This window comes from Babylonia areolata, chromosome 19 (assembly GCF_041734735.1).
Source record: "Babylonia areolata isolate BAREFJ2019XMU chromosome 19, ASM4173473v1, whole genome shotgun sequence".
NCBI lineage: Eukaryota > Metazoa > Mollusca > Gastropoda > Neogastropoda > Buccinidae > Babylonia > Babylonia areolata.
In genome coordinates this window covers 49,145,128-49,168,763 of record NC_134894.1, presented here as the reverse complement: position 1 = coordinate 49,168,763, position 23,636 = coordinate 49,145,128, and the positions used below count along the sequence as shown (strand labels likewise).

The 23,636-nt window shown below is 42.6% G+C and overlaps 1 protein-coding gene across 1 annotated transcript in view; it reads left to right on the top strand.

Annotated features, from left to right (window-relative positions):
• Nucleotides 1-11,635, top strand: part of LOC143293808 (uncharacterized) — a 15,666-nt gene extending 4,031 nt beyond the window's left edge. The window contains exons 3-9 of the mRNA XM_076605071.1: nt 3,885-4,099; nt 4,625-4,730; nt 5,343-5,502; nt 6,223-6,284; nt 6,860-6,927; nt 7,768-7,786; nt 11,510-11,635. Coding sequence (XP_076461186.1) covers nt 3,885-4,099; nt 4,625-4,730; nt 5,343-5,502; nt 6,223-6,284; nt 6,860-6,927; nt 7,768-7,786; nt 11,510-11,512 — 633 coding nt within the window. The 3' untranslated portion in view covers nt 11,513-11,635. The remainder of the gene's footprint in view (nt 1-3,884; nt 4,100-4,624; nt 4,731-5,342; nt 5,503-6,222; nt 6,285-6,859; nt 6,928-7,767; nt 7,787-11,509) is intronic.
• The last annotated feature ends 12,001 nt before the right edge of the window (nt 11,636-23,636 follow it).

Here is a 23,636-nt window from a genome sequence, read left to right as displayed (position 1 = left end):
AGTAAAGACATGTGTCCACTCACTGGGATGGTAATGTTCATCAATCATCTTTTGTGCCACATCCTTTATGACATATGGAGCTTGGCTTTCCTTCCTATCTATTCCTGGGATGTTTATGATGATCCAGGGGGATGCCTGGCTCCTCAAAAATGGTCAGCAATTCCACTTCTTCCTGGGCTGTTGGCAGCAAGTTTGCATTTTTCTGGCAGAGGGATTTTGAGAGATGGTTAAAACTCTGTCTGTTAATCCTGTTCTTGGTGGGGTTCTTGATGCTGGGGTGCACAGGGTGGTCTGGCATGCGTAGCAGCTTCTCACTGTGAATGTAAACCTTCTCTTCCTGTCATTCTTCCAAGGGCTGGAAGTTTGCGTAGTTCTCCATTGCCTGGATCGGGGTTGTCTTCATTCCTCCAGTGATCAGCTGTAGGCCCGCATTCTGCACTTTGTTCAGGTGGTTGGTGTTTGTTTTGGATGCTGTGGACCAAGCAGAGCTGCTGTATTCCACTGTGGGTCTGACTGTGCCCACATAAACTTTCTTCAGGATGTTACTGTTGTCACCCCATGATGTTCCAGCTAGTTTCTTCATGACGACAATTTTCCTTGTAGCTTTCTTCTCTGTTTCTTTGAGGTGGGGATTCCATGTTAGTCTTTTGTCTAGTTTCACTCCAAGGTAGGTGGGAGTGTCATCCTGCTTCAGTACTCTTCCATTCAGGTTAAGCTTTGCTATTTCTGGTTGTGGTGATAGCGAGAAAATTGTAGTCACTGTTTTGGCTGTGTTGATTTGAACACCCCAGTCAGACGCCCGTTGTCCAAATGGTCCAGTGCTGCCTGCATTCTGTGGCGTGCAGTGCTCAGATGTTCTGCAGCATTCCAAACAGCAAAATCATTGGTGTGGAGGGCTCTGGAGACATGCTTTGCTGGAAAGTGATGCGGTAACTTGTTTTGCCATCCAGTTTCTCTCGTGCTGTGCGGTACTGCAGGAAGTTGTGTATCCAGCTGTACATTTTCCCTTACACTTTCTTGTTCAGCAACTTCAGGAGCAGTCCTTCTCTCCAGACCTTGTCAAAAGCTTTGGCCAAATCGACAAATATGGGCAGTATCTTCTTCTCTTGGAAGGCATTTTCAATATCCTGAGCAAGGTATACCAGTTGATCTTCTGTGCTTCTGTTCTTTCTGTAAGCTGACTGGGTGTTGCTGAGGAGATGGGTTTTTTCCAGGTGTTTCAGCAGCCTTGTGTTTACCATTCTTTCCATCACCTTGCCCAGGCAGCTGAGTAGGCTAATTGGCCAGTAGCTAGATTTCTTTGTCTTGTCTTTCTGTTTCTTTCTGATGGGGATGATGACTGCTTCTCTCCAAGGGTCTGGAAGTTTCCCTGTGTTCCATGATTGATTAATGATCTGAAGGAGTTTTTCTCTAGCTGTATGCCCCAGGTGTTTGATCATATCGTTCATAATTTAATCTTTTCCAGAAGCCTTCTTGTGCTTAGTTTCATGATGGCTGCATTTAGTTCTATGATTGTGAAGGCTGATGCCATGGGCTCTGAAGGAAATTGGTGTTTCAATTTCTCCTTGATCTTTGTGCAGACTTCCTGAAGTTTGGCATCTGAGGCAGTGGTCTTGCTTTGTTCTTTGTAAAAATCTGCCAAAATATTTGCTGCTTTCTTTCCACTGAAGTGCTGACCTTCTTCTTCCAGTACAGTATGGCTTTGTGTATGAATTGTGTCATCATTTAGGACTTTGGTGAGGGTCCAGAGTTTGCTGGTGTCTTTATCCATGTTGAGGCTGCTGGTCTTTTGATTCCAACTTTTCTGTATCTCCTCCTTTTTTGTGTTGTTGAAGGTATCCTTGAATGTGTTGTGTTTTTGGATGTTCTCTGGTGTGGGGTTCTTTTCCATTGTGTCCCTTGCTGCATTCAGATCTGAGTGGAGCTGCTGAAGGGTGTTAACTCCAGTAGGGCCTGCACTGTTTTCGCTTGCCCCTAGGTTTGGATTTCTTTGCAGCCTGTAACATGGCTTCAGTGAGGTGTTGGACTTTCTTGTTGAGATGGTTTTCTTCACTGCTGTTTTGGCAAGGGTTGTCCATTATCTCTTCAAATAAGGTCCAGTTGGCTCGTTTGAAGTTCCAGTTCGGAGCCATGGTGTGTCTAGTGCATCCCAAGCTGGAGATGTTGAGAATGACTGGCAGATGGTCGCTACCTCCCAACTGGGAACTGACATCTCTGGAGGTGAATTTGTGGACGTCTTCTGTGGCCATTGCAAGTTCTGGCATTGACATTGTTTTCCATGCTCTTGAGTAACATGTGGGCTTGTCTGGTTGATTGATTAAAATGAGCTTGTTTTCCATCATCCAGTCCTCTAATTCTTTACCATGTGGATCCATTTCCTCGTAGCCCCAGCTTGGGGAGTGGCTGTTGAAGTCTCCAATCACAAGGTGCCTTGATTCCTCAAGCTTCACTTTGTGCACCCCAAGACTGGAGGCAGGAGGGTTGTAGCAGTTGGTGAGGAAGAGGTCTCCGCTAGGTAGGAGAAGCTTGATGGTGTGGTGTTCCAGTTCTCCCTTTCCAGATTGCAGAATTTCTACTGCAGGTGTGGGAGTTCTTGACTAGAGTGATGATTCTTCCTTTGTGTCTGTCCTCTCGGTCTTGTCTGAAGGCCCCATAGCCTCTGATGAAGAATCTCTGAGGTTCTTTCAGATGTGTTTCTTGAATGCAGACGACATCTGTTCTGTGTTGACAAAGAAATTCCTGCAGTTCTGGTTTCTTTTTCTTTAGTCCCTCTGCATTCCATTGGGCCACCCTGAGGTTGATGTTGGTTGGCTGGTTTGTTAGGTCAGATGCTCTACTCTGCCTCCCTCTGACCACCGAGTTAGCAGAGACACCGGTCGTTTGGGTGGATCCTCTTGAGGCTAAGGGCCCAGCTCCGTTCCTCTCCGGTTGTTGCTGATAGGAACGACGCCATGACATTAAAGTAGTCTGATGCATGACTATGATCGATGTTGCGTGTGTGTCCTAATCTGACCCAGAACTGTGCCGTAGCTGACACACTCTGTCTTCAGCAGGCTGAGTGATTTTGATCAAGTCTGTCTTCTCTAGAGAGGTGGCCCTACAGGGCTATTGAACCCTCTCTGTCCATCATCCATCCTTTATCCACATATGCACAAGGACTTCAGGTGGTTGCTTTCATCCGCCGTTGCAGCCATTGGGAAAGTAGGAGCTTCCTCTTCCGCCTGCTCCACCGTTGAGGTCTTTGTATTCAGCCCATAGCTGGGAAGCTCCTGGTTTAAGGACCTACCCTGGGAGCACAGGGACTAGAGGTTTAAACACACCATTACCATATCAATGCAAAAAAAAAAACCCAGATAAAAAAACACACAAATCATTCAATTTTCGGAGCGAAACTTCGTGTGCAAGTGAGGAAGAAAGTTAAGTCAGAGTTACTTCCGTTACATAGCAGTTTAATGCATAGTAGTGAGCTGACGAACCGGTTTAAATATATGGGTTTCTTCGCCCACCTGTCAGGCGGGCTTAGGCGGAGAACGGCGATCAGCGGCACACGCCTCTCAGGCGGGCACAGGGTTGAATGAGTTAATCTGCTTGCATAGGCACAGAACAAACATGTCATGCAGGTGTCAATCATTTCTCTTTGGAATAGTATCCACTGTTGCAGTAGAGTAAACTTAGTGCTGGACTTTCAAGTCTTAGAGTACTGGGTCCAGAGTATTTTGCATAGACTGCAGGATAGAAATTTATAGTTCCTTAAATGAATGATAGATAAACAAAACCCAAAAAAAATTATTTATTTTGTTTGTTGGTTTTATATGTACATGATTTAGCCTCTCCCTCTCACATGACCCAAAAAACCAAACCCAATACAACTATTTCTGTTTCAGCAAACCCTCGACATGATGTATCAGGTTCTTGAAACCACAGAATTAGATCAGCCCAAAAGTTCCCGTTCTTCCCGGCAGAAGTCGCCTGAAAAGAGAGAGAAGTCAAGCTCCCAGAGAAGTGACAGCCAGGAGAAATACAGGACCATCGACACCAGCAGGGATTCAGACCAGACCAGTTCCAATGACTCCAAGAAAGGCCGCAGAAAGAAGGAAAAGTGTGTGGAGTAGAAGAATTTTCCCTGTTCTTGGACAATAGGTTGATTTTATTGTTTGTTTCCTTGACTGACTGGGTAACTGATTTGTGGTGTGGGTAATTAGTCAGTAGGTTGTTCTTTTTTTTTTCTCTTGTCTTTCCTTCTATCAAAGAATGTGAGTTTTGTTGTTGTTCAGAGCTTTGCTTAAGAATGTATCTTTTATTGATCTTTTGCATGCAATTTCAGAGCAAAGTGATTTCTGTAGTTTGAATTTAAGGTTACACAGACAATTGGATCACAGATAATGAACCTTCTGCTACACCTTCTTTTTTGGGGGGTAGGGGGATGTTTGGTGTAAACAGTAAGGCTCTGATAATTGTGTATATATGTACAAGTATATATATATATGTGTGTGTGTGTGTGTGTGTGTGTGTGTGGAGAGAGAGAGAGATGATGTAACATTCCAGATAAAGTGTGTGTGTGTGTGTGTGTGTGTGTGTGTGTGTGTGTGTGTGTGTACATGACATGAATGTCTTTTTTCTGCAGAAAAGAGAAGAAAAAGAAGATCCAGCCCGCTGTTGTAGAAAACTCACGAAGAGTTGTCACTCACAGGGAAGCAGAAAGACTGGCAGAAAATGCTTCCAAAATTTTTGTAAGTATTTTTGAATCATTATGTGTATGTGTCCCTCTACTAAAAGTGATATCAAACAAAAATATTTGTGATGTTTGTGTGCATGTGTGTGTGTGTGTGTGTGTGTGTGTGTGTGTGTCTGTGTGCTTCACATCAGATGTGATTTCCATAACCAAGCATCCCATTCACACGGAAAAGCACAAGACGGATTGATGACACAAGAAATAACAACTTCTGCCATCATGTTTTCATGGCACCCAAACCAAGGGTATGCTTTCAAGGCTAGACCAGTGCTTTGGGTTTGTGCATAGGTCAAGCATCTGCTTTTTTTTTTTTCTTTCTTTCGTTTTTTTTCTTGCTTTTTTTTTTCTTTTTTTTACAGTTTTTATGCAGATGTGGTGTTGTGTATAATGGTCAGTCCACATGCTGTGATGCCTCCTTGAAACTGAAACTGAAACTAGTCCACACACTTTAATGCCTCCTTGTTACTGAAACTGAAACTAGTCCACATGCTGTGATGCCTCCTTGAAACTGAAACTAGTCCACACACTTTAATGCCTCCTTGAAACTGAAACTGAAACTAGTCCACATGCTGTGATGCCTCCTTGAAACTGAAACTGAAACTGTTTTCAGAATGAGCAGCCACTGGACAAGCTGCAGATCATTCACAGGTACCGGCCCCACAGCACTGACATCCCACCGATAGTGGAGAACGGGCGAGTGCAGAACTACTCCCTCCATGTGGGCTCTGCCTTGCATGCCAAGCATTATGTGGACTTCTACATGAAAGAAGGTGAGGGCTGGATTGTTTCTTTCTGTGTTGTCCTGATGTGTGTGTGTATTGTGTGTGTGTGTGTGTGTGTGTGTTAGTGTGTGTGTGTGTGTGTGTGTGTGTGTGTGTGTGTGTGCATTCACACATTAACTTGGAACAGTGTACTCAGAATCCAGCCTGATCCTAGAACGCCCCTTTCATCTATTTCCTGTCTTTGTTCTCTCATACTCCTCCTTTACCCCTCTGCTCAATCTCTCCCTCTCTGTGTGATGTTGTGCTTTGATCTATGGTCAGAGTGCCACTGATCGAGAGATCAACAGTGAATAAACTGCAATTCATCGCCAGTGAGGTACTGCAACTTAAACGATGGTTTAAACATTTTAATCTAAGGAACATGACAAAATACAGCATTCAATATACAAAGTCTTGAAAGAAAAAACGTGAACAAAAATTAGTTTACGTTCATATTGTGTTCGTTTGAGGAATTTATACAATCAACAAACACAAAAACAAAAGTTACACAGAACATTTGAAAAAACAAAGTGAAATGCACATAAAAATATGATAAACCAAATACGTTCATATTGTGTTCGTTTGAGGAATTTATACAAACAAACACAAAAACAAAAGTTACACAGAACATTTGAAAAAACAAAGTGAAATGCACATAAAAATATGATAAACCAAAAAGTGAACATTATCTGAAGCTTACACAATGCACCAGTTCATTTCTTATTGCAGGTCTGCAAACAGGCAAAAAGGAATACTCTAAACGACTCCAAAGACTTGCCTCTCCTGAAAAGGTATTGCAATTTTTGTAAAGAAATAGTGAAGGGTGGGGGGGAGGGGGTGACATACTGATTTGTGGTATAGAGTGTGTGTGTGTGTGTGTGTGTGTGTGTGTGTGTGTGTGTGTGTACCTTGATTGGACTGGATTAGGCCTACCTTCATTTCGTCTTCAACATATTTACTGATTGATAATGTTTATTTTAAAAAATCATGTTAAAATGATTTGGTGGAGACTAAAGCCATGGAGATTAAGAAGGGACAATGTTGCTCATACAGAGTGATGGATCAAAGACTTTTTTTCTCTCTGCCAATAATGGGGCAGTATATATTAATCAAATAAAATTCTGAAAATGAAATGATTAACATTTCCTTTCAATTACAAAGAATTTCAACAACAACAAAAATTAGGTTTCTCCATTTCTAAGTTTTACAGTCCCAGCAGTCATCTTTTTTTCTCTTTTCTTTATTGCATACATAGAATCACTGTGTTCAACAGCAGTTAGTCATTGAAAATCAAAAGAAAGGCAGGCTAAATTTTTTCACTCCTTCCTGAACAGTTTGAAACTGTCATTGACATAATTTGTTTCAGGCAGCAGAAGACAAGGAAAAGTCAGAAAAAGAGAGTGTAGGAGGATGCGGACAGGGCACCATCGACAAGTATGTATCGCCCTGCCTTTCTTTTCTCTGCGTTTCAGTGGTGCTTCTTTTTGTGTGCGTTTGTTGTGTGTTTTATGGAGAGAGTGAGAGGCTGAGTGTGCGTGAATGTTTGTTTGTGTGTGGAGGGGGTTGGATTGGTGTAGAAAAATAATCTGCTGTTTTGTTAGCGCCAAGGATCGAACCTCAAACACCAAACTACAGCAAGCTCTCCAGCATCAAACTACTTGACCATAAGAGTGAAAGTCATGATACTCAACTTGTTTTATCATTGGTATTTTCATTGTTGTTTGAATGTATGTGCAGAGGTGTTAATGTGTGTGTCTCTTTGTCTGTGTGTATCTGTTTGTGAGAGTGTATGTGTGGGTGTAAGTGTTGTGTGTGTGTGTGTATTTGTGAGTGTGTCTGTCTACGTGTGTGTGTGTGTCTGTGTCTGTGTGAGCGCATGTGTGGCTGTTTTTGATGTGTGTGTTTCTTTTTTATTTCTTTGTGTATATCTGTGAGTGAGTGCATGTGTGAGTGAGTGAGTGAGTGTGTGTGTGTGTGTGTGTGTGTGTGTGTGTGTGTGTGGGCGTGCACACGCACGTGTGTGTGTGTGTGTGTGTGTGTGTGTGTCTGTGTCTGTGTCTGTGTGTGTGTGTGTGAGTGAGTGAAGGGATATGCAAAGCTCACAAATGTTTAAATGGTGAGCCTTAAACAGTGCTAGGTCTCATTTCACTTTAGAATTCACCAGTTTTAGATTGAAACTCAACTTTCTGTCATGAAAGAGATGTGCTGGTGATAATGAAATGCCTCAAATTTACTGCATGATAAGAGAAGATTAATCATCATGGTGATTTTCAGGGAAGAAGAAGGTGAAATGGTGAGCTCTTTGCCAAGTAGAATTTGTTTTGTCACTTGCTTCTGTCATTGTCCATTAATATCCATCCATCACAGATGCATGACAATGTATATACGTGTGTATATATATATATATATATAAATGTACCTTATTTATGATATATTTCTTTCTGCTTTTGTGTTTTTAATTGTTTTGTTTTTAGCCCTTTATGTTTTTTGTTTCGGTATTTATATATATATATATATATATATATATATATATATATATATATATATATATATATATATATATATTGCTTGTAGATTAGCACTAACTCATTTTTTTATGTAGTGGTAGTTTCTGTTATATGACGTCCAAAGATTGTTTCTTGTTTTTTTAGTTTTTGTTTTGTTTGTGTTTTTTGTTTGGTTGTTTGTTTTCTTTTTCAAGAAAAAGTTTTTGAATTCAGAGGATGCCTATGGGATTATCCTTCTATGTGTGTGAGATATGTGCTCAATTGTGTACAAGTTCCCACTTTTTTTTTTTATGTCAAATAGCCCTTTCAGTGTTAAAATAATTCTTCTGTGTGATGTTTTGTGTCACTGTAGTTTTGATAGTAATAGTCATCGTCAGACTGGCAACACAACACTTTTCAGTGAAGTCTTTCCTTGGATCATAGGGGCCTCTATCCTCAGTGACATGAAGAAGTTCAAGTGAGTCATTCTGTAATCACATTAGGTTTCGTATTGTATTGGATGACATTTTGTCACAACAGATTCCTCTTTGTGAAATCTGGGCTCTCTCCCCAGGAGAGCTTGTCACCCACAATGCAGTGCAACCCTTATAGATTTTTTTTTTCTGCATTTTATTCCTGTCTGCAAGTGCATTTGATATTCTATTAAAGTGGATTTTTCCAGGGACAAAACCTTTGTTTCCATAGATTCTTTTACATGCTCACGGTTCCTCAGTTTATCATCTCCAAATGACCAACATGCAGACCACCACTTAAGGTCTTTCCAAGGGGAGTGGGGCTGGAGGAGGTGTGGGGGGCAAAAATCTTGGTCCATTAATGGGATTCAAACCTGCGGACACTTGCTTCCTAGTCAGGTCCATTAATGCTAGGCCACCGTTTAACCCCTCATAGTAGTCTAGGTGTGACCTCCATGAATTGAATGAATCAATGTAAAATATTGTCTCAGATTTTCTGTAATCTTTTTTTAAAATTTTATGTAATGTTCTTACTAACTTGTATGATATATCCTGCACACAGGGTGGTGGGTGTGGTCAGAACATTTTCCACTGGATTTTACGCCATAATTGTAGAAGGGGAAGGGGCTGACATGGTTAACCCCTTGACTGCTGCTGACGAGTGTGCTTGTCAGTAAAGGGCTGTTCCGTCAATGAGTTAGTCAGAGCGGCTTGGGACTGTATTACTTTTCTTCAGCGAAACCAATAACACCACTTAAAAGTACAAAAGAAAAGGTAGTATATTTCACTTCAGATTGATGATTCATTGATCCCATTTCACTGAGGTACAGCAGTCAAGGGGTTAAAATGATATATCACTTCTCTGCTGACAAAATGAAACATTCATTGTGAATCTGTATCCTGATTACTTCTATAAGGGTAGTGGCTTTAGAAGACTTGTTAAAAAAAAAAATAATAATAATAATAAAAGATTTATTTGTGTGCCTCACTTGTATTCAAGCTTATTATTGATGTTTACACATGTGTTTATTGTGTGGCATTTGTGGTCATATCTTGAAAAGATATGTATTAGTATATATTCCTATTTTATTTGCAACCATGCCTTCTCTGTGAGGTGTATGTAGTCACTGTGTATTCAGGTATTCAGGTGTCATGCTGTACTTGGCACATAGTCTCATCTCTTCCTGTTGTTTTTACTCTGATGCATTTATCAATGTTATTTTTCTTATAGCCTTTGTTAAGGCTTGTTTAGCGCACTTCTGTCCAGCTGTATATATGAATATGTATATGTATGTATGTATGTACGTGCAGTAGCCCCCCCCCCCCAACCCCCCATCCTCCCTGAACCACTCCCCCTCCCAACACCCCCCAAACCACTTCAGTTCTTTTTACCTTTATCAGATTGTGTGATTCTGCCTACACACCTCTCCTACACTGTGGACAAGGTCACAGTGAACAAGACATAAACAGATTCATTCTTCAGTTTACTGCCCTTAATTTTTTTTTTTTTTTTTTAAGAGATAAATCGAATGTGGTATGTTTGCACTGAGATTGGCACCAAGGGTCAATACAAATACAAATACAAGGTCAGTGTTAGCTTATGGTGATTTACCCCCTCATAAAACAGACATCCATATAGGTCAAACGGAGGGTTTGCTTTTTCTTTCTAAGAGCTAGAATGATTAGCTGTAATCGTAGGGCCTTTTTTTTTTTATTGTTGGTTAAAGGAAGATATGAAACAATGCATTGCTTTTTCAGCTACTTACAGTTTGTATCCATGTGTCATAATTTTCTTTGGTATGTCTGCTAGTTTGTTGTCTTTTGTTTGATTGCATGTTGTTTTTTTCTGAGGCATATTTTGATTAAGCCACAGTGCATGTTCACCTCTCCTGTATTTTTAAAGTTTGAAACACATTTTGCATGGCTTTGTTTCTTTGATGCTTAAGTCCTTGAAAGTTTTTGCTCTGTATTGATGTATGGTCATATTTGAATTGTTAACCTGTCTGATGTCTCTCTTTCACACACACACACACACACACACACACACACACACACACACACACACACCACTACCACCACCACCACCACCACCACCACCACAACAACAACAACAACAACAACAACACAACACAACATGAGAACAAGAGAGAGTGAGAGAAAGAGAATAAGAAAGAGAAAATCTGCTTAATATTACATTATTTTGATGTTATTCCAAAAGTTACATAAGTAACAGTAATATTTGCTCCCCTGGTTTATTGATTTTTTGTCTTTTACATATATGAATGAACAAATGAACCTTTCGTCTAATATCACGCAAATTGAAAAGATGTTGAATGAAAGAAATTAAAGAAATAAATGAACCTCGTTTGACAAGAACAGCATTTCTTTATCTATTTTCTTCTCTCTTTTTTTAATTTTTTGTCCATTTTCACTCTGTTTTCTTATGTATATGCATCTGTGAAAGTTTTGATGCAACAGGTCAGTAACTATGATCATAAAACATAACACCAAATGAAATACTAAATAGTGGGAGTTGGGGAGAATACCATTATTTGATGAATATATCATGTGTGAGCCTTGAGTCCTTTGTTGGTCACCCCCATCCATCCACATTTCCCAAGTCTATGTTTATCAGAAATATGATGTTTGGTTTGAGAGGTTTATTTTCTGGTTCCTTATCACCATTATTGAAATATGGTTTGTTTCAGAGAGTGATTTTTAAACATACTTGTATCATGAGATTCTTTTTTTTGTGTGTGTTTGGTTGTTGTTTTTATTTGTTTCTTTGGGTTTTTTTCATAATTTTGTTTTTGTTGATATTTGTTGTTGTTCATTTTGTGTGTGTTTTTTTGTTGCAAAATTATTTGCTTTTTGAAGTGTTTTGATTGTTGATTTTTTAATTTTTTGTGTGTGTTTTTTTGTTGTTAAGGTGTGTGTGTTTGTGTGTGTGTGTGTGTGTGTGTGTGGGTGGGTGGGTGGGTGTGAGTGTGTGTGTGCATGTGCGTGTGTTACTGTTGTTGATTTTTATGCATTTTTTTGTTGTTGTTTTATTCACAGTGACTGGGAACGAACACACAGTCGCATGCATGAGATCTTGAGCTCCCAGACCTGGTCGTCCCCAGTGGTCTGCTACCCGGGGTGTTCCATTGATGCCGCTCTCTCTGACGCCTCCAGCAGCGGCTGCTCCTCATCCACTCCCAGGTCCAAAACCAACACCTCTGTCCACAACTACTCCAAGGTCACTGATCCTGAGCTTGCTTCTGCCAGGGGTGGCACATCCAGAGAGCCGGTGGCAGCGTCTCCAAAGTTCGGCGGTTCGCAGGAAAACAACAGACATGAGCTGTACATGGTGGTTAGTCCCGTGTCTTGCAAGTCTGGTAACCAGGAACGGGCTGAGGTAGGGATATGTGAGGATTACTCCCCTTACCAAGGGGGTGAGAAGGGAGTTGTGGAAATGGAAAGGGAGGTTGGTAGTGAGCTGAAAGTGGAGGAGGGCAGTGAGCATGGCCTGTCCCATGGCTATCAGCCTTGCCTGCCTTTCAGGCCCACTGCTGATGATAGCTTGGATGCCCGAGCGATGAGAAGCGCTGACACTCCTCTGCTGGATGAGGAGGAGGAGGATGGCACTGAGGAAGAAGACAGGGAAAGGGAGCCAGACTCCTCAGAAACAGACTACACGGGCACTAGCACATCCACCCTCACCGATGGGTCCCTCACCCCCAAAACTATGTCTGCACCATTGACCTTTGACCCCCAGCTCCTGCACACACCCCGCTCACCGCAGTCATCCTTCAGCCACAGCACTCCGCGGAGTCCCGTCCATCACCACACACCTCAGGTGTTGCCCTCACGCCCCACTGTCACCCAGGTGGCTCTCCCCGCACTGCAGGTGGTCATCCACCCAGAGGGCAGCGTTAGTGCCCGTGAGGTCAAGATCCTGCCCAAGAAACAGATCCTCAGCAAAACATCGGCAGCATCCTCCGCTGAGCAGGTCCACTACACCACGGAAGAAGAAAGACGGGTGGTTTACACCATGGGAGAGGACAAACTGGACCCCCATGGAAGGGCTGTAGTACCTGGAGAGAAACCAGTCATGGAAGACGAACGAGCAGAAGATGACATTGTGGAGGAGGATGGGGAGAACCGGGCGGAAGGAAACGTGTGGGGATACACCGGAAACGAAGACTACATCAATGCTGACCTCAGTCTGACCCAGGAGATGTCAGCCGCCTCTCCTCCATCCCACAATGACGTCACCTCCAGCTCTTCAAAGGACAAGGAGGAAGAAGCGAAGCAGACACCCAGTGAACCCAACATCCCAGAAAAACAACCAGCAGAAGAACATCTTCAACAAGCTGATGAAGAGCGGATCAGACTGACAGGAGCAGAGCAGAAAGGACAGGTACAGGGGGACGAAGGGGGACAGGAGGAAGCTGAGAACGCTCAACAGGAAGACGATGACACAGAGCAGGGCCAGCCACAGCAAGATGATGATGATGATCAGAGTCAGGATGAAGGAGCAGTGGACTCCTCTGACAACACAATCACCAATCAGGAGGAGGATCATACTGACAGAGGCACCCAGACCACGCCACTTCCTCAGCTACAAGTACAACTACCCCCTCATCCATCAACAGAGCTTTGCCTCCCACAAGATCCAGCAGCAGCAGCAGCCAGCAGTAAAGGGGATGCAGAGCAAGGTGCCTGTGCCGCGCCCAACAGAGCCAGTGAACTGGAGGGTCTGGACATTGAGAGAGGAGAGGATGAGCTTCCCATCTTGGAAACACCTCGAGGCAAGCTTCCGGAGGAAGTTCCTGAGAAGTCAACCCCCGAGAGAGGAGATGAAGGCATCTTGAAGAAGCCTAAAGCACCATCCAGGAAACCATCTGGCAGGAACAGGGCAGGAGGAAATTATCAAGCCTACCGTGACGATGACAGAGGGCTGGAGAAAGAGTACTTTGTGTGTGAACCTGGGGTCAGGGAGGTGTACACCACCTCATCAGACACCCAGGGAGATGACACCATCAGTGACATGGATTCCACTTTGGGCTCACGTCCACCATCTGCCTGCAGCCAGTCTTCACAGGCAACCCAGGCTTCTGCAGCCTCCAGAAGTACGGCAGCATCAAGGAACACCACTGCTTCAAGAAGTACAGCCACCTCGAAGAAGAAAACTGCAAATGACAAAACAACAGAAACCAGATCTTCTACCACTGAGAAAACAAACACTGATGAAACACCAGCTAATAATGAGGACAAATTCAGCAGTGAAAACCCACTTTCTGACGAAAAATCATCTGTTACTGAAAAAATAGCTTCCGATGAAAAACAGGCTGACAGTAATAGCTTAGCTTCCGGCGACAAATCAACTTTTGAGAACGGTTCAGCGTCCACTGAGAATTCAGCTGCCAGTGAAAGAACCACTCTATCTCAAAAGAGCGGTCCCTCAGAGAAGGGTGAGAAGAAGGAGAGGAAAAAGCACAGATCATCATCCAGGAGCAGTAGGAGATCCAGAAGAAGTGAAAAGGAAACAGTGCTTTCAAAACCACCAACACCAACACCAGCAAAATCTCCACGAGATGTCCGAGGGGAAATGAGCATAGAAGACTCTGAACCTGTCACACCCACAGGCAGCCAGGCTTCAGAGAGAGCTCCTGGCGGTGTGGAAGAATCAAAACCAGAAATCCGAGGCAGTTCAGATCCACAAGGCCAGACAATACCTACACCCAGCACACGCATTGAACCCTCACTAAGAATGTCACAGGAACCTTTGCTGTACAAGCCTCCCCGCTTTGGGTCTGCAGGAAGCTCAAGGGGAAGCATTTCACTTCTGCAGTCCAGTACACCAGGTACTGGATACTGTATTAAAGTGGACAACAGCAGAGGAGAAGATGACATTATCAACAGCATTCCTCGTGACCCTGTGTTGGTTTCTAACACCGATATCAGCAGAGATCAGAATGTCCACTTCCCAAAGCTGCACATGCGGTCTAGTTCTCTCATCAGTCAAGCCAATTCCGAGCCAGGTAATCTCATTTACTCCTCTAGAAGTATTGAAACCAATTACTCTTCTGGTAAACGTTTCTCAGCTGATTTTACTGGCTCAGTGGGGGGGAACGTTGTTGACCCCAAGGTTGGCTCTTCCCAAACAACAACAGGAATGGAGGCTGAAGGTGCTTCACAAAGCAGAACGTCTTCCATTTCCAACATGTCTGCAGGTGATCAACCAGTCATCAAACGACCTCCTTCCGGCACTTCACAGCGTTCCTCCATCTCTGAGTCCAGCCAGAAAGCACAGAGAAGTCGTCCCCAGTCACGTGAAAGCAGAGTCTCCAAGTCATCTCGAGACAGAACTGATGGTCAGAGAGATGAGGGGGTACTGGATAACATGTCTTCAGGTGATGTGCTGGACAGAATTACACAGACATCAGACACAATGCAAGCATTATCAAACAGCTCCAGTAGAAAGGCCTCAAAGGATGATGAGTACCTTCAAGTAGATACAGAACAACTCCAAAGCAGTCTAACAGAATCGTTGAAAGGTATTGAAAGGCCTGCCTCAGTCTGTAGTAAAACATCGGCACACAGTGAGGATCATGTTGAAAGTCACACGGAAAGACCTCCTTCGGCTCAAAGTGGAACTTCTCTGCACAGTGCTGACATTTCCCTGCCAACAGATAGACCCCCATCCTCTCACAGCAGGTCTCACCATGGTTCTGGTTCTCTGCAGAACATTGTGGAAAGGCCTCCCTCAGCCCAGAGTAAATTCTCACTCTATGGTGCTGGCTTTCCTGACAAAGACGTGAAGCGCCCTGCTTCAGCACAAAGTAGAAAATCTTTCTATGGAGCTGGGTCCCCGAAGAGAGTCAGGTCTGCCTCAGATTGCAGGCATCCATTTCTTAAAGATACATTCACAAGGCCAGTCGCTGATCAGCCGCCTAAAACTGAGACCAAAGGCCGCAAAAGGACATCATCATCCGCGAGATCCAATGCATCGAGATGCAGCTCAGCCTCCTCTAGCTCAAACACACCTCATCCCGGCACCCTTCCCTACAAACGTCCGGAAAGCGCTGAAGTGGTGATTGACATCAATTCCATCAGTTCAAACAGCTCTGTATCAAGCGGACATCCTTCAGCTGTCAGCCCCACCAGGAATGCAAAACAAAGCCGGAATTTACCTGCATTAGAGATGGCAACTTCGCAGACTGGAGAATGCTACCAAAGAATAGATGCTACCAGTTACCCTGTCTCTCCAGCCTCCAGTGTGATATCATTTGTTGGTGGGAGCGCCAGTCAGCCTGTTCAGCCATATTCTCCCAATGAAAATTGTCAAACATTTGAGAAGGCAAGACCCCCTTCTGTTAGCAGCCAGAGATCTGAGAAAGAGAGACCGCTTTCTGTTAGCAGCCAGAGATCTGAGAAAGAAAGACCACCTTCTGTTAGCAGTCAGAGATCTGAAAAAGAGATACCACCTTATGTGGGCAGTCAGGAATCTGAGAAAGAGAGACCACCTTCTGTGGGCAATCAGAGATCTGAAAAAGAGAGACCACCTTCTGTTAGCAGCCAGAGATCAGAGAGAGAAAGACCACCTTCTGTCAGCAGCCAAGTAATTGAGAAAGAAAGACCACCTTTTGTTAGCAGTCAGAGATCTGAGAAAGAGATACCACCTTCTGTGGGCAGTCAGAGATCAGAGAAAGAAAGACCACCTTCTGTCAGCAGCCAAGTAATTGAGAAAGAAAGACTACCTTCTGTTAGCAGCCAGAGTTCTGGGAAAGAGAGACCACCTTCTGTTAGCAGCCAAGTAATTGAGAAAGAAAGACCACCTTCTGTTAGCGGTCAGAGATCTGTGAAAGAGAGACCACCTTCTGTTAGCAGTCAGAGATCAGAGAAAGAAAGATCACCTTCTGTTAGCAGCCAAGTAATTGAGAAAGAGAGACCACCTTCTGTTAGCAGCCAGAGTTCTGAGAAAGAGAGACCACCTTCTGTCAACAGCCACGTAATTGAGAAAGAGAGACCACATTCTGTTAGCAGCCAGAGTTCTGGGAAAGAGAGACCACTTTCCATTAACAGTCAGAGATCAGAGAAAGAAAGACCACCTTCTGTTGGAAGCCAGAGATCAGAGAAAGAAAGACCACCTTCTGTTGGAAGCCAGAGATCTGAGAAAGAGAGACCACCTTCTGTTAGCAGTCAGAGATCAGAGAAAGAGAGACCACCTTCTGTTAGCAGTCACAGATCTGAGAAAGAGAGACCACCTTCTGTTAGCAGTCAGAGATCTGAGAAAGAGAGACCATCTTCTGTTAGCAGTCAGATATCTGAGAAAGAGAGACCACCTTCTGTTAGCAGCCAGAGATCTGAGAAAGAAAGACCACCTTCTGTCAGCAACCAAGTAATTGAGAAAGAGAGACCACCTTCTGTTAGCAGTCAGAGATCAGAGAAAGAAAGACCACCTTCTGTCAACAGCCATGTAATTGAGAAAGAGAGACCACCTTCTGTTAGCAGCCAGAGATCTGAGAAAGAGAGACCACCTTCTGTTAACAGTCAGAGATCTGAGAAAGAGAGACCACCTTCTGTTAGCAGCCAGAGATCTGAGAAAGAAAGACCACCTTCTGTCAGCAGCCACGTTATTGTGAAAGAGAGACCACCTTCTGTTAGCAGTCAGAGATCTGAGAAAGAAAGACCCCCTTCTGTCAGCAGCCAAGTAATTGAGAAAGAGATAACCTCTTTTGTCAGCAGCCATGTAATTGAGAAAGAGAGACTACCTTCTGTTAGTAGTCAGAGATCTGAAAAAGAGATACCACCTTCTGTTAGCAGCCAGGTAATTGAGAAAGAGAGACCACCTTCTGTTAGCAGCCAGAGATCTGACAAAGAGAGACCGCCTTCTATTAACAGTCAGAGATCAGAGAAAGAGAGACCCCCTTCTGTCAGCAGCCAAGTAATTGAGAAAGAAAAACCACCTTCTGTCAGCAGCCAAGTAATTGAGAAAGAGAGACCACCTTCTGTTAGCAGTCAGAGATCTGAGAAAGAGAGACTACCTTCTGTCAGCAGCCAGAGATCTGAGAAAGAGAGACCACCTTCTGTTAGCAGCCAGAGATCTGAGAAAGAGAGACCACCTTCTGTTAGCAGCCAAGTAATTGAGAAAGAGAGACCACCTTCTGTTAGCAGCCAGATATCTGAGAAAGAGAGACCACCTTCTGTTAGCAGTCAGAGATCTGAGAAAGAGAGACCACCTTCTGTTAGCAGTCAGAAATCTGAGAAAGAGAGACCACCTTCTGTCAGCAGCCAGAGATCTGAGGAAGAGAGACCACCTTCTGTTAGCAGCCAGAGATCTGAGAAAGAGAGACCACCTTCTGTTAGCAGCCAAGTAATTGAGAAAGAGAGACCACCTTCTGTTAGCAGTCAGAGATCTGAGAAAGAGAGACCACCTTCTGTTAGCAGTCAGAGATCTGAGAAAGAGAGATCACCTTCTGTTAGCAGCCAGAGATCTGAGAAAGATAGTCCGCCTTCTGTTAGCAGCCAAGTAATTGAGAGAGAGAGACCACCTTCTGTTAGCAGCCAGAGATCTGAGAAAGAGAGACCACCTTCTGTTAGCAGTCAGAGATCTGAGAAAGAGAGACCACCTTCTGTTAGCAGCCAGAGATCTGAGAAAGATAGTCCGCCTTCTGTTAGCAGCCAAGTAATTGAGAAAGAGAGACCACCTTCTGTTTTCAGCCAGAAATCTGTGAAAGAAAGACCACCTTCTGCTAGCAGCCAAGTGATTGAGAAAGAGAGACCACCTTCTGTTAGCAGTCAGAGATCTGAGAAAGAGAAACCACCTTCTGTTAGTGGCGAAGTTACTATGAAAGAGAGACCGCCTTCTGTTAGCACTCAGAGATGTGAGAAAGAGAAATCATTTTCTGTGAATCAGCAGGAAGACATCACAGCCACTCCTGTTGCAGGCAGTCAGGATCCTGAACAGCAGACCACAGTGCCAGAGAACTGTCTGCAGAGCGGAAGAGAAGAAGAGAACTTCGCTTCAGCAGTCACTGCACATCAGGAAACAGAAGAGACACCCTCTGAGAATAATGAGCAAAAAATAGAAACGACATCATCATCTGCACACAAGGAACCAGAAATACCACCTTCTGTTCAGCAAGATACAGAAAGCACCCCCATTTCTATAAATGAAACAGAGAGATCATCATCAGCTCAGAGGCAAACAGAAACTGAGAGACCATCATCTGTGCAACAGGAAATAGAAACACAACCCTCTGTACAACAGGGAATAGAAAGACCATCTTCCAATGACCAACAGTCAATAGAAGATTCTCCATCAACAAAGTGTCCACAAGATACAAGCACGGCTGCTTCTATGCAGGATGAATCAGATGGGCAGCCAGTTAAACAGCAGGAAGTCCAAAGACCACAGGGGGAGACCTCTCAGCAGGAGTCATATAGATCAGCCTCAGCCGGCAGTCAACAGCAAACAGATGGATATGTGTCTGCAACTGATCAGAACAATGGAGCTGACCGTGGACCATCTTCTGCCATTGGTGTACCTGCAGATGAAAGCTGTAGAGCATCATCAACAGAGACAGAAAGTTGCCAAGACAGAGGACTGACAGCAGCCAGTACCAGTCAGAAAGAAGGACAACCAGATGCTGAAGCTCCACAAGGTAGTACTGCACCACAGCTTATGCCAGCACCTCTGTCAGATGGAGAAGGTCAAACCAAGACAGCTGGAACCCCAGAAAGTCAGTCTCTTGAGGAACAGGGAAATGCCACTTCCATGCAGCAAACATCAGTAGAGGATGGTCCAGCAACAAAGCCAGAAGCATCATCTGAAGACAAGGAAAAGCAAGTTGGAGTAAAAGATGCCACATCCCCTAGGATGTCAGGAGTCACTGTAGAAACAGCTGAGGAAGAGGACATTTTCACTGTCTTTCTAGAGGAAGTGAAGTTCTCCACTGCAGATGATGGTAAACCTCTGACACCCAAACATGGAGCTGACAGTTCAACAACAGACATGGGTGACGGTAAGACTGCTGAAGACTTAGCAACAACTGCACATGCATCCGCTCCTTCTGAGAAAGCACCTGTTCTTGATTCAGCTGATGCAACTTCAGCTGAAGGCAAAACAGCTTCACAGATGGTTGATGGAGCAGCAGGACCTGACAACAATGATGCCCCACTGACACACTGTGATGGAACCTCTGACTCCACTGCCAGTGGTCCAGTCCCAGAGTCGGGTCAACCAAAGGTCAATCCTGAGGCAGCGCTGGACAGTCCCCAGGCCATGACCCAGATCAGCACAGATGGTGATGCTGCTGAAGGTCAGACACCTGTACAAAAGGAACCAGAAAGACCACCCTCTGTTCAGCAACATACAGACAGTGCAACAGCCACATCTTCTTCCACTGCACTGCAAGACTCCGCTCAAACTGCAGCAGATCCAAATACCACTATGTTTCCACTTCCAGAACATGTTGATGCCCCTCCTGTGGATGATTCCTCTGTTCCTAAACCAAGAGAAGACACCACAGAGGCTCCTGCTAAAGAAAGTCCACTTTCCAAAACTCCAGAAAATAGAGCAGTCCCTGATTCATCAGAAAATAAAACAGACACATAAAACACAATGGTTTCATATATATATAGCTCCCAAATTTCCAAGACATAACAGAATCTCTTCATTCTCTGGAAATACAGAGACATCCCTGATTCTTCAAAGAATTCCCCAGCCCCTCCTGTCTTTGACTAAAGTGCATCATCTTCTGACAGCCACATCCAGCATGCAGACACCTGTGTTGTACAGGCATTGCTGGTACGCCAGGTGAACATGACTTCCACATGCTTCAAAGCTTTTCTGACTCAGGCATTACAAGTATTGATTCAGCTTGCAGCATCATAGTCACTAGTAACAAAAAATAATACTTAGCAAGTTATAGGATTGATTCGGCAAATAACACTTATGTCACTAGTCACAAAGAAATGAGTACTTATAGTCATATGATTAGTTTTTACCAATGTAGACATTCAGAGTCTGAAAGTTGCAATGCAGAATGAAAAAAAAACATTGGAAAAGACTGCATTTATAGCACAATATTTGTACTTTCCTCATTCCTAGATCAGAAACACTGCAGGACAGCTGACAGTAACATCAGGTTTTTGCTGTGGTACTTTTTTGATGAACTTATGATCACTGGTTAAAAAGATTACCACCATTGAAACCAGTTTGTGTGATGAGAGATCAATGACTTAAATGAACTTGGGCTGGGGAGGAACGTGTATGGTCTGCATAATAAGCACAAACAGTATTATGGAAATGGGATATGATCAGTTCAGCATATTACAAGTAGACTGTTTGAAATATATGTGCATCTGTGATGGAACAGATTGTTTCTGTTCTGTGTCACTCTGAACATAATCCATTAATTTGTTGTCTTTTTTTTTTTTTTTTTTTTTTAAAGAATGTGATTGTTCTCATGTTCAGCTCCTGCTGGGAATTTGACTGGGTGTTATTCTAATGTACCAGGGTATAGGTAAATCAGAATGATGGCATTTCTTGCAGCTTTCAAGAACAGTCCACTACACAGGTTTTGGAGCTCATGATTTCAACATGAAATACTTCTTTGACCCATTGTTTGCCAAAAAGATGAGTGGGGAAACTACATTTTCTCAAGCATTTCATCCTGTAAAGGTCAAGTGTTGAATGTCACTGTTATTGCTGTAATATGTGGTTTGTATACATGTACTTTTTTTTTCTTTTTTAATTATTCTTTCCAGTTGTGTTTTATTCTGTGTGCCTTACCCACTCTTCTACCTACAGTTGGTATGGGCATGCCATAACATGAATGTTTTTTCCTTTATTGACGCTGTGCATTTGAAGCAACTGATATGAGCAATATGTACCTGCCAGTATACAAAAAAAAATATTTATCTTTTCACTCTCTGACTCTCTATCTCTGTCTCTGTCTTTCAGATATATATATATATATATATATATATATATATATATATATATATACACACATATATACATATATATATATATAGATATGATAGGGATTAATGATGTATATATATATATATATATATATATTAATCCCCATCATATCTATCTATCTATATATATGTTGTTGTTGTTTTTTTGTTTTTTGTTTTTTTTAAGATAAAGGGGATTAATGCACACGAAGGTTTGTCCATGTGTTGGAAAAAGTCTACCTTAAACCCACCATGTTCTGCCAAGTTTTAAACCCAGGACCTCACGGATGCAGGGCATGGCAGTCCAATGATCTGGCCAGTCTGCTGCCATGTCCATCAGTCACAGACTTTATTTTAATGTATTTATGGAAAGATCTGAGTGAACATTTTGTTTTATTTTGCTCTGCTGTCTGTACGTTACTTAACCAGTCTTGCTTTTATTTCTGTTGTTTAAAAGATATCATCATTTTTTTCTTGTGACTTCAGTGTTCCTGTTGAATGATATATGCAATGATAAAAGAGAGATTTTTTTGTCCATACATCTGTTATTTGCAATAATTTTTTTTTTCATTATCACATCATTTACAAGAAAATAATCAAGAATACTTTATGAAAAGGGTTCATAATCAGGAGTGTCAATATGTTTACATATGTCCCACTTTGATTTTCAAAATATCACTAGAAGTAAAGGATTTCTCTCCATTAAAACAGAGAACTTACTTAACAGTTGTGCATTTATAAGCAAATCATTTCTGCATTCATCTTTCCCCCTATTCCTCCTTCCCCTCCCCCTTCTCTCCCCCATTCTCTCTCTCTCTCTCTCTCTCTCTCTCTCTCTCTCTCTCTCTCTCTCTCTCTGTCTGTCTGTCTGTCTGTCTCTGTCTCTCTCTGCTTTGGTTTTTTTTTAATTCCAATTATGTGTATCGCTGTAACATATTTCAAGTGTGTCTGTTATCAGCCACAGAGACTGTAATCCATTTTTGCTGTGATATTTTATATATATATATCTCTTACTATGCAATGTCCAAGAACTGTGATAACCTCATGTACACTGATAATCTTTGGTACATTTACACATAATGCCAAAAAAATTTTTTACACATGTGTTAATATAATGTGATTGACTTGAGTCCAAAAATTATTCCAAAATACATATGGCTACAACAGTGGACATTAGAGTAAATATTCTTTTCATGCCCAGGAGTTTTGCTCAAATCTGAATGAAAATTGCCCTTCCCCCCTCAACCCCCCACCTCCCACCCCTTTTTTTTTTCTTTTTCTTTTAATCATCCAACAAAAAGAAGATTCAGTTGTTGTTTTTCTGTTTAATTTGTCTGGTGTTTGGTACAAAAATAAGTCAACAAGGTACTAAAATAAGTCAACAAGGTACTGAAATAAGTCAACAAGGCACTGTACTGAAATAAGTCAACAAAGTACTGACATAAGTCAACAAGATACTAAAATAAGTTAACAAAGTACTAAAATAAGTTAACAAGGCACTGAAATAAGTCAACAAGGCAATGTACTGAAATAAGTCAACAAGGTACTGAAATAAGTCAGCAAGGTACTGAAATAAGTCAACGAGGTACTGAAATAAGTCAACTATATTTGCACTTATGTTTGTTATTGTTGTTGTTGTTTTTGTTTCATTGGTTTGAGTTGTTTTATTTTTTTCTTCTTTTTTTTTCTTCTTTTTTTTTTCTAAATCTCAGCTGACAGTGTTGATCTCAAGATAACACACACACACACACACACACACACACACACACACACACACACACACACACACACACACATGTGATATGCTTAATTTTAGGAGGGAGGAGGTGGTGGTGTTGTTTTGGGGCTGTTTTTTTGTTTTTGTTTTTGGGGGGTTTTTTGGCGGGGTTGTTGTGTTTTGTTTTTGGCTGCCATTATCTTTGTACTTCTTTTTTTTTTTCTTCTTTTTTGGGGTGTGTGTGTGTGGGGAAGGGGGGGGGGTGTCGTGGGGGTGTCATTGTTATAAAAGTGACAGAGGAAATGGGCCAATGACACTTTCCATGTGTATACATATTACTGTATGCTGTGTCCTGTCAAACTCCAGTACTCCAGTAAAAACAATTCCAAAAGCCAACTCATTGTGTGCTCTTGTATATTCTTTCTTCTTTTCTTTTAACCCCTGACTGCTGAACCTTGGTGTAATGAGATCAGTGTCGAATAAGTTCGAAGGTCAGTCACCACTTTTGTG